This window comes from Rhagoletis zephyria, unplaced genomic scaffold, assembly GCF_001687245.7.
Source record: "Rhagoletis zephyria isolate East Lansing unplaced genomic scaffold, Rhagoletis_zephyria_1.1 Rzeph_scaffold_00035, whole genome shotgun sequence".
In the NCBI taxonomy this organism is placed as follows: domain Eukaryota; kingdom Metazoa; phylum Arthropoda; class Insecta; order Diptera; family Tephritidae; genus Rhagoletis; species Rhagoletis zephyria.
In genome coordinates, this window is record NW_016157119.1 from 175,542 (window position 1) to 186,445 (window position 10,904).

The 10,904-nt window shown below is 34.0% G+C and overlaps 1 protein-coding gene across 2 annotated transcripts; it reads left to right on the forward strand.

The window, feature by feature from the left end:
* The first annotated feature begins 1,318 nt into the window (after window positions 1-1,318).
* Rac2 (Rac family small GTPase Rac2) lies at window positions 1,319-10,248 on the forward strand. Of its 2 annotated transcripts, none has more exons than XM_017618799.1 (2): window positions 1,319-1,329; window positions 6,759-10,248. In XM_017618799.1, exon 2 carries the CDS (start codon window positions 6,846-6,848, stop codon window positions 7,422-7,424), a length of 579 nt encoding a protein of 192 aa, XP_017474288.1. In that variant the 5' UTR covers window positions 1,319-1,329; window positions 6,759-6,845; the 3' UTR covers window positions 7,425-10,248. The 2 variants fall into 2 exon arrangements, 1 of the variants encoding a protein (XP_017474288.1); XR_001847842.1 differs by lacking the exon at window positions 1,319-1,329 and having other exon boundaries at window positions 5,842-9,875; window positions 9,922-10,248.
* Window positions 10,249-10,904: the final 656 nt, after the last annotated feature.

Sequence of the window (10,904 nt, forward strand, 5' to 3'; positions counted from 1 at the left end):
CGCAGCTGGGAACCCCTCATGTAAGCTCAGAGAGCGCTGGACAAAATATAGGATATGCGCACATGCAAAATCCCTCTGGCTGGTGGACCGAAGGGGTCAAAGAAGCTGCATATGATTGCTTTGATTGCTTATGTAAAATTATAAAATTTTGCCTACGTACACTTTTATATGATATGTAATACAAAGAATAACAATCAGTCTAAGCCCTAAATGGTTTCAGAGATCCGTCCTAATGAATAATAAAAATCAAATAATTAGAAATAATCAAATAATCAAAATTAATCAAATTATTTTTTAATTATTTCTAATTGTTTGATTATTTTTAGTTATTTTATTGTTTTAATTATTTGATTATTTCTAATTAAATGAGTGATTATTTTTAATTATACCGACACACAAAAAAAGTGGTGTATGCTTTTAAACACACCCACCTACCGACAAGTATTTCGAACCACTGAATCTAAATCTGAGGTCACCCAAAATTTCGTGTAAATTGCCAATTGTTGGCAATTTTTTTGTTGTTTGTCCATTTTCAGTTTGTTAAATTGGTTCATGAGATATAAGTGAGTAAGTGGAACCACCTTTTGTTTTAAGCTGAATAACGGTAATTGAAAATATCTCGAAAACGTATCCATAGAATAAAAAATGAACTCGATTTTTGGAATCGGCGTGCAGTTCTACATACAAATTGGACAGTGGCATCTGAAGAACAAAAACCAAATTAAAATTTGTGATCCACACTGGATTGACGATAATCGAATATACTTGTTAGTCATGTATATTAAAAAATCAAAAATAATTTAAAATAATCAAATGGTTATATTAATCATGTAGTTAGAAAAATTCAAAAACAATTGAACATAATCAAAAATAACCAAATAATCAAGTAATTAAAATTAATTACTTAATACATTTTTTTAAACTAGACAATTAATTTTTAATCATTTAAAACGTACAAACAATGATATTTAATCACTAAACGGTTACCAAAAAAATATGCTTAAATTAGTAATCATTATTAGAAAATAAGTTAATGAAATAAGCCATTTGCGAAAAAATTAAAAATGGTACATTGTTTAAAAAATGCCATACCATCTTTTATATTAAAAATTTTTTTAAAAAAAGCACGGAAAATATTCTAATAGGTCAGCAATTACTGATTCTCTATCATAAATAAGTGTGACACGAGATAAGAATTCTAAGAAAACTTTTGACTCTAGGAAAAAGGGCTGAAGTTTGCATGTTTAAACTCGTATAACTCGACAAAAAACAGCAGTAGAAAAAAATTCTTTTACACATTCGTTACCGGTAACATACCATAGCAACAAAGTGGTGGAGTTTGAACAAAATTTTTTCCTGGTACACTGGGCGAATTTTACCCCATATTATATACATATACATATACATAATAATTTATAATATGTAATATGCATTATATTTTTAGTTGCATTTATTTAAGCATATATTTTGGAGGGAACTTTAAAAAATCTTGTACATTATTTGATCGCATCGCTCAACTTTTTGTTAATGGATTTAATCGTTGGAATTTTCTACGACCCTTTTATCAATTTAAGCTCGCGTACGTACGACTTAAATGAACAGCTATGGGCTAGCAGCAACATAAAACGAAAATAACAATAATAATATTAATTGCAACATTTAATTATTTACACAATTTCCATACAATTTAATTTTGCCTATTTTTTGTTATTGTATTTAATTTGTTTTGTTCCACAACGTGTTGCTGATGTAGACATTTATTGCCCAAGCTTTCGCTGTTGCTGCTGCTGCTGCGGCTGCTGCTGCGGCTGCTACTTACACACAGCATACAATTGATGTTATAGTTGTTTGTCGAAATGTTGCAGTTGATGCAGTCACTGATGTTGCACTGTTTTTACTGTTACTGTAACCGTTGTTATTGTTATAAATTTTGTTGCAATAAATCATGTACAGATTTTAACGCGTTGAGCGCACAGAGTAGTACGTGTAGTAATCATTTATGTATGTATGTATGTATGTATGTAAGTACCCAGTATACCCGCAGGCATTCGCGCGCAACCCTAAAAACTTTAAGCGTAAATATTTAAATGCTGGAAATGATTTGCACAGCCAAATGCGCAGCTTTAGTTGCAAATTGCACTTAAATAAGTGAGCTCAGCGAAAGGGCGATGCAAGCCAATGGGCGGCTGTCTGCAATGTTGTGCGGCTTTTTGCCGAGCGCGAATAAAATATTCAAGCTATTTGATGTGGCATTAAATGACATTTTCAACAAAAACTAATATCTAAGTATTTATTTAACTACTAAATGCATTAAATACTCTAATTACGCATTTATTTAAGTGCTATTATTCACTTTTGCGAGCCTCCACTCACCCCCACCCAGTCCCCCTTACCAGTGTTGTAATGAGACACCACTGTGTTGTGCACGCAACCAATTTGTGGCTTTGCTGTTTGCGGTTGAAGTGTGAAAAATGCAATTATTTCATTTCGTTTATTTTAAATGGACACACAAATATGTATACATTTTTTTCTTGCATTCATCAACAGCAACAACAATAAAACATACATATTAAACCCTCTCAATACAAAAAAAAAATCAGCGGCTGAAACTAAAAATCTGAAAAAAAAAATCAGAAATCGACTAATTTTTGGTCATTGATATTAAAAATACAATCAAAAATTTTATAAAAATTTTAGTTTTACCGTTATTCAGCGTCCTTTATATTGCACAGTGGTACTCAGGATTTTATTTTTTTTTCCATTTGCGAAATATATTTAAAAAAAAACTGAGAATAATATTTAAAAATTTTTCGCATCTCAATTCCACCGAAACATAGTTAATTTGTTCATAAATATTCCACTAGTCAATATCGATTTTTGTAACACTTCTCTCTTTTGTGAAAAAACGCGGTCAACTGCATCCAGAAAATACAGTAAGCGAAATGCGGTAAATAAGAATAATCGACTTTTCTCAAAACAACTGTTATTTTAAAAACAAAAGCTCTTATTGAAGAAAAAAAAGAGCTTTAAGTGCAAAAAAAGTTTGTCCAATATATTGAACGATTGTAATGAAAGGGTTAAACAACATCCTGCTATTAAGTACGTATTAAGGTATGTATGTATGTATGCATGCATGCAGTTTAAAGCAGGACACTTTGTGTAATTTGATCAGTTTTTGTGGCAAAAAGCCGTTTTTCGTACTTAAAAAGTGAGCACATTTTGTCCTGGGTATTTGATAAAGAAAACTTCAAACCAAACAAGGGTGTCTTTTGTTTTTTCTAAAAAACGAACGCCAACTGCTTAGCAGGTGGTCAAAGTCGTAGTCTGTGAGTGAGATATTGGAATCGACTTTGTGTTCTGTTTTTTAGCTATTTTCTAACAACCATGCATATGAAAGTTAATAACAATCTAAAATTGTACAAAAACAGAATTCGAATATTACATACCTCAGAAACCGACGAAATATTGTCCTCAAAATCAGTTAGGTATGTACATATTTAGTTCCTTTACTACATGTATTATCTGAAAATAAGAAAAACTAGGGTTAATTAAATATTGTTAAATTAAGGAATACAATTTTTCTTTTTGCATTATAGCATTTATAAATATTTATTCGTAAAAAAAATAATTTTTGGGTGATATGTTTATAAACTTTTTCGCATCATAAAGCATTATGTTGAAAAAACACTTTCATGCCGTGAATTCATGTAGTTGTAGATACACCAAAAACTGCAATAGTTGAAGATCGAAAGAACTTCTCCGCATATTTTTTACTATTTTTACAAGTTTCGAGACATTTTCGATGTTTTGAAGAAATACCTCTTTAGAAAATACCTGCTACCTTTTGATCTCTGTGGGAAAATTCAATATTTTATCTTTAACAAATCCTATCTATGCACGAAATACGCTTTCTGCTTGCCAAGCAAGAAGTAAAGTAAGCAAAGTACTGTAAAGGGGAATTACAGCCGGTTCTCACTTTCTCACAACCACCCGCTTTCCAATACACTCCATAAAAATAACTAGATATGTATGTATGTAAGTTTTATCTCATAAATTTTACGATCCGATTTATACGACGAATAGCTCCTGGCTGATGCTAAGTCAAGACGTTTGCCATGGTTTTGATGATATTAGAGGACAAAGTGCTGTTATCAGGAAAAAGCTCACCAGTAGAGAATTAGATGTCTATGTTTACATATATGTCAGGAACCTAAAAAAAAAACATGTATATATTTTGATATTCTTTATGCCTTTTTGTTATAGTTTTATCGTAATTTGTGAAAAAATCTTTTTTACTTAATTTTTAAAAAGAAACAAAATACTGCGATCTGACCAACATTGATTTTGAAATGGAAATCCAACGGGCTCGATTAATCGATTTAAAATCGGCACCACTAGTTGATATTCTCTGCTTGCGCAGCGGATTTCGATTAACTGCGGCTTTAATGACTTTTGGCATTCGCACAGTGCGCGGACTGGCGGATTTTCCACGTTCGGCTATTGCTTAACCATATAAAGACGAAATATATTTCTTTTCATTGAAATTTTAAAATTTTTAGTTTACGAGCTTATAAGCTTTCTAAACAGTAAAGCCAAAAATAAAATAAAATCTCATGCGAGAAAAAATTAAAGGTAAAAAAATGGCTTTCGCACACAAAAATACATACATATATGCAAGCGTGAATGGGTAAAGTGTTTTTGTATTTAGAATTCAAATAGTTAAGCAGACAGTAATTGATCAAAAGCAACTACGAATCATATACACTACTGGTGGAAAAATTATGCTCGAACAAGGTCAAGTGAAAAATGTGAAGAAATTTTTGTAGTAAACAACAACGAGAATGATGGAATAGTATGCTGTGTGAACTGGAAGATTGCTTTCTTATAAGTATAATGTATGTATGTATGTGTATACCTATGTGCCCTACATGCATCTGTGTACCTGTGATGACGCCGATCACTTGTGTGCCATGATTCATGACTCACTGACGACGTAATGAGAGAAACAAATAGAAAAATAACAACACAAAAACTAGTATGCGTGAGAAATATCCAATATATGTACATTAGGGTGGTCCTTAAAAAATCAAATGAACGATTTTTTTCAGTCTCACGCCTTCAATCGTTAATACCACGGTCACAGATATCACTTATAAATCTTGGTCCCGATTGGAGATGGTAAAGGCTTGTCGCACGGGGGGGGGGCAAATTACAGGTAGAGGAACCTCAAACTCAACTCAAGCAATTTATACTACCCCTGTGTCCCCCAATCGGGACCAAAATTTATGTGTGATATCTTCGACTATAGTAGCATCAACGTCTGGGTTGAGGCTTAGGAAATCTGAGGTAAAAATTTGCTTCCTACATTTAAGGACCACCCTAATGTACATATGTATACACAATCATTTGTAACTAAAAACATATTTATCCAAGTACAGATGTACTTATAAAAATTTTATGCTAAAAAATATTTATTGAGAGTCATCGAATGAATTAAGGCTTGTGCTCACACTCGCTCCCAAAAAAAAAGAAAGAAAACAAAAACGGGAATATGAATTTGATTAATAGAGTAGGCGAAGTATTATACACATATGCATAAAAGAGAGCAGGAGAGCGCATTCGTACTTATAGGGTTCCATTCGCTGAGAGCAACAAAACCGTGCAATCGTACTAATTTAATTAGCCACCACTGTGCATGCATGAACAGAGTGAGACCAAAGTGATCTCCAAGATATCGAAATGCAGCACACAAGCTATTGGTAGAAAAGAAAGAACCTGTTCAACGCTGATCGCGGCTGAAGCGAGTCAACACTGTGCCAAACGATTGAGAAAAAGTATCTGTGTATCTCACAACGCTACCTACACACACTACCAGGGTTTCTGCTCGAGCAGATACTGACTCGTTCCGTAGCACAGCAAAAGTGTATGCATTATTTGTTGCTTAGTTTCAGCAGAGATTCCAAAGCGTTTGGGTGTGTTTTTTTTTCGTATAACGGGCTGTCACTTTGTAGCTGAGCTGTCAAACGTCACGACCACTGCAAAGACTAAGAAGAAAAATACACAAATAAAACCAGAGTGCGTGTGTGTGACTGGATAAAACGCCACCAGACAATTAATGAGAAAAAAATTTGGCAACTTTTCAAGAAACTAATTAAATAAAAGCAAGAAATATTAAAAAAAAACGAAAGGTAACTGCGTGGTGACGCGCATTTGTTGACATTGAAATTGTGTCGAAACGCTGGTGTATCGAGCAAAAGTTTTATTAATTTTAATTTTAATAGTTGTGTAATCGCAGCTAAAGTAGCTACAGCAGCAAACGAGTTGACTTTTAATTAGTGTAACGGCGCAAAAGTACAATAAAAAATTAAAAAAAAAAAAATAGTTAGCGAAAAAATAGTGAGCTAATACCTACACACATACACACATATATTTAAACAAAAAATACGTAAGCAAGTGTATTCGCTTCTATAGAATCCAATAATCGAGCGAGCGATCGAAGCAGATAGCTGAAGTTTTACGTACGTAGAACAACCCCCCACCCGCAGCAGCAGCAGCAGCAGCAACGTCGCCGCGACACGTCCAACTCCGACGCAGCAATACATACAAGCAAGGCGAAAGAACTGGTATATCAAGCAGCAAATTCTTAGAATTTAATCGGCAAAAATCAGCAAGTGCTGCCACAACAACAAAAACAATAGCAGAGAAGGTAGGAGCAACAAGAATTCTCACTGCGATAACCGCCTAATCAAGCAAAGCAGAACAACAAAAACAATTATCCGCAATAGAAGCGGTTAACGAATCTCCCCTGACCCAACAACCTCCGTCTCCCCCCTCCTTCAAGCAAAATGCAGGCCATCAAGTGCGTCGTTGTCGGCGATGGTGCCGTTGGTAAGACTTGCCTACTCATCAGTTACACAACAAATGCCTTTCCCGGCGAATATATACCCACCGTATTTGACAATTACTCCGCCAATGTGATGGTCGATGCGAAACCCATCAATTTGGGTCTTTGGGATACAGCCGGTCAGGAGGATTACGATCGTTTGCGTCCACTCTCCTATCCGCAGACTGATGTCTTTCTCATTTGTTTCTCTTTGGTAAATCCGGCCTCATTCGAGAATGTACGCGCCAAATGGTATCCGGAGGTACGTCATCACTGTCCCAACGTGCCGATCATTTTGGTGGGCACCAAGTTGGATTTGCGCGACGATAAGGCCACAATCGAGAAGCTGAAGGAGAAGAAACTCACACCCATCACCTACCCACAGGGTTTGGCTATGGCGAAGGAGATTGGTGCTGTTAAGTATCTGGAATGTTCGGCGCTGACGCAGAAGGGCTTGAAAACGGTATTCGATGAGGCCATACGTTCGGTGCTGTGCCCGGTGATGCGCGTGAAGCGATCGCGCAAGTGCGAGCTGTTGTAAGACGATGGTGGGCGTGAGCTGAAATGTTGGAGGAAGTGACGAAGTTGCATTTTTTTATTTTTATTATTATTTTTTTTTGCTTTAATGGATCTAAGACAAAAGTCGTACGAAGAGGATGGAGATTCAAGCGGAAAGCAATTTTTGCAAGCAGTCTTGCGGAAGATATCAGACATACATACATACGTATATTTATGTGTATGTATATTTATTTGTGTCAACAAGTAACTAGTTATTATACATAAAAATTTGAAGAAAAAAATAAAAAAAACCAAGAAAGTGGAAAACATCAGTGAAATTATAAAAGCAATTTAATAACTAATTAATGCACTTTGTAACGTTGTACATAGTATTTGCGTAACCTATTTATGTAAACAAAGGTGCGAATGTATGCGTGTACATAAGCAGCAAAGCGCATACTTTTCATTTTTTCATATTTTTATTTTTTTTCTTTTAGTTTTTATTTGTTTTTCTCTTTATTTTATTTTTTCGTTCTTTCGTTATTATCGCTTCATATAACAAATATGGATACTTCGGTTAATGTGTGGGGCGCACAGAACAAAAGTAAACCAACAAAAATGAAAAAAAAAATCGTACTCATTGTAATAAAGTAATACGACAAAAGCCAGACCAAAGCCGAAGCTTAATTCAATTGATTGCTTTGGAATTTATCTCCAGCAAACTGGAACCAGCAGCAGCAGCTGGTTGTGTGTGGGTTGCTGACAGAAGAGAAGCACTTTAAATGTTTATTCTCTCGACAAGGCAATCGAGTGCAGCTGAGAAGAGAGCGTTCTTAATTTTATTTGCACAAATGGACGCTTGGTTTTGTTTGCGAATAACTAGGAAGGAAAAACTCGAAATAACCATTCATAGAAATTTTAACCGCTCAGAAAAAATTTCGAAATTTTTGAGTTGTTCGAGGCTTTTTCCTTTAGGAAAAAATATTTTGAATTTAAGTTAAATATTCTTAATAGTTTACAGTGACTTTGTGACTCTGCATCGAATGAATATACTATGTACATGTATTTTGAACAATTATTCCTTTTTACCCCGCAGTCCTTAATTAGGAAAATAAAGGTTAGTATCCATATGGCTACCATGGGCACGAAAGGGTTAAGGGAATACCAGCAAACCGTTTTGAGTATGAATTTTATAGTACAAAGCTAAAGTTATAAGTAGATCGTCGCAATTTATTGTTTTGAGCGAAAATAATCGTGAAAAGTGCGGAGGAAATGGGACCTAATAAAATCTAGGAGAATAGAAAAAAACCATTGAACATTAATGTTTGAAGATAAAACAAAATACAACAACTAAGTTTATTTGCGGAAAGTAATACTCGTTAAAGGCAAAATATTTAAACTTTTGTGAGATTTTATAACACAACAGTGTTGCCAGATTTTTTTATTTTTGTCAAAGAACTGTTAAATTCCGTAAACAAATGGATTTTCGACCCTTCAAAAACGAAGAGAATTTTTAAAAAATTAAGGCCTTTTAATTTTATTAAACATGAATAACAAACGAGTAACTTAAAATATAATATCATAAACCGTTTAAATTATACCAAACTAAAAAAAAAAACTTTATAAAATGGAACATTTAGATCACATGTTTAACGAAATTCAGTTGTATTAATTTTTTTTTATTTAATACCTCCTGGAGCTTTTTTCCAAGAAATCTTTAGTCCTTAAATTACCAGAGAGTTGCCAATTTATTTCTTGTTTTATTCAAATTGATTTTGGAAAATATTCTTTTCATAATTGCTGTGACGACTGGATTGCAAAGGACCACTGAAACCGTTGGTTTCAAATGAGGAAACCCTGCTCCTTCATCGTCCTTTTTATCTTTAAAATCTACTTACAAAAAACCGAAAGAGCTGCAATGCGTTGTTTGGTGCCGTGGAAAGGCGTTATGATTGCAAGCACAGACGGCAGCTTTACCAGTAGGAGCTGGAGAAGCGCTACCAAAACTCCAACGGTACTCTGCAGAAATTCGCTCCCCGAATTAAGGGATTGCAATTCCGGTTTTTTGTCCTCCTTTTTGAGAGGCAGTTTTGTCAAATTAAAGGACTTCGTCATTTCCAAAATTTTCTCCTTGGGATTTATTTAACAATCCCACTTCCGACATGCGATTATCCTTCAATTCAACTCGTATTCGTTTCACTGGATTGTTTAATAAACGCTCAATTTGCAGTACAACAGCCAACACCTTAAAATACATGTTGAGGCACGTCCTTCTCTTGTGGAACGATCGGTCATTCTTCTCTAGTTTGTTTTGACCTGCAATTCATGTTTTGAAGAATTCGCCACACTATGACTACACATCTGCGTTCGATTTGCAATAAAAAATTCAAGTAATTTTCTGTTTTAACCCCGCAAAGTCATCAGCAGCAAATCGGATATTTAAATTGATAGCTCGCACACACGTAAATACATATATACGAACATATATACACATGTATATGCCTAGGCATTGCACATACGCACACAATCAGTTGAGAGAGTTAGTAAGAAGATAAATAAAAATTTGTATGTCTGCACTGCACCACCCCCCTGCAACTGTATTTGTTCAAATTCAAAAGAAAACTTTCCGGCCAGCATATGTTTAGAGAAAAATTCCGGAAAATGTGTAAAGTTTATGTCTTTGGCCTGGTTTTTTTGTTTGCACCCCTAAAGAAAATCTATTTAATTTTTTAATTTATTATGCAAAGAAAAAATAAATATTTAAATAAAATTCGAGAAATTTATGTATGTATTACATTTTCGGCATGGCTTTCCAGTAAGTTGCAAATATTGTAATAGCAGAAAAAAAACAAAAACCGTAAAAAAAATAAAAAAGGGTCAATAGTAAGTTATTTATATTGTCTTCCAAATTGTGCATTTTCTCCATTGTTTGTGCAATTAATTGCTATTTAATTAAGTAATTAATTTTAAGTAATGAATTTTGTATTTTCTTTTTTTTTGTTATAATTTGCAATGCTATAAATCCTTTATTTGGAATTATTATTATTTTCTTGTATATTTAATAAATATTCATTAAAAAATAAGCAAAATTAAAAATGAAATTTATACATCGATATGCATACGTTTTGATAATAAACTAAATAATTGTATTAATAAAAGCAGTTGAAAGTATTTTCCTGGTTTTATTTTCAAACTTTGTACTACCTTTTTTCCCAATTTGAATTTTTTTTAGGTTTGGGAAGAGATTTAAGAGGGCACGATTTCGTAAAATGCCTATAAAATAAAATCCGTAAGTGAATGGGATTAGCCTCGGAACGAGCCGCTTTTTATTAATTATATATCGTCAGCAGAGTGAAAGATCGCGCTGTCTAAGAATCAGCTTCGAAAATGCCCTAACTCCAACTCAATATATCGGCAGCTGAGACAGGGCGTTCTTCAACCAAATTCTGAAATAGGACGTTTTACAGCCATTAGCTGCGATGGGGAATTTTCGCATCGGCAGCCGAGATCGGACGATCTTCCA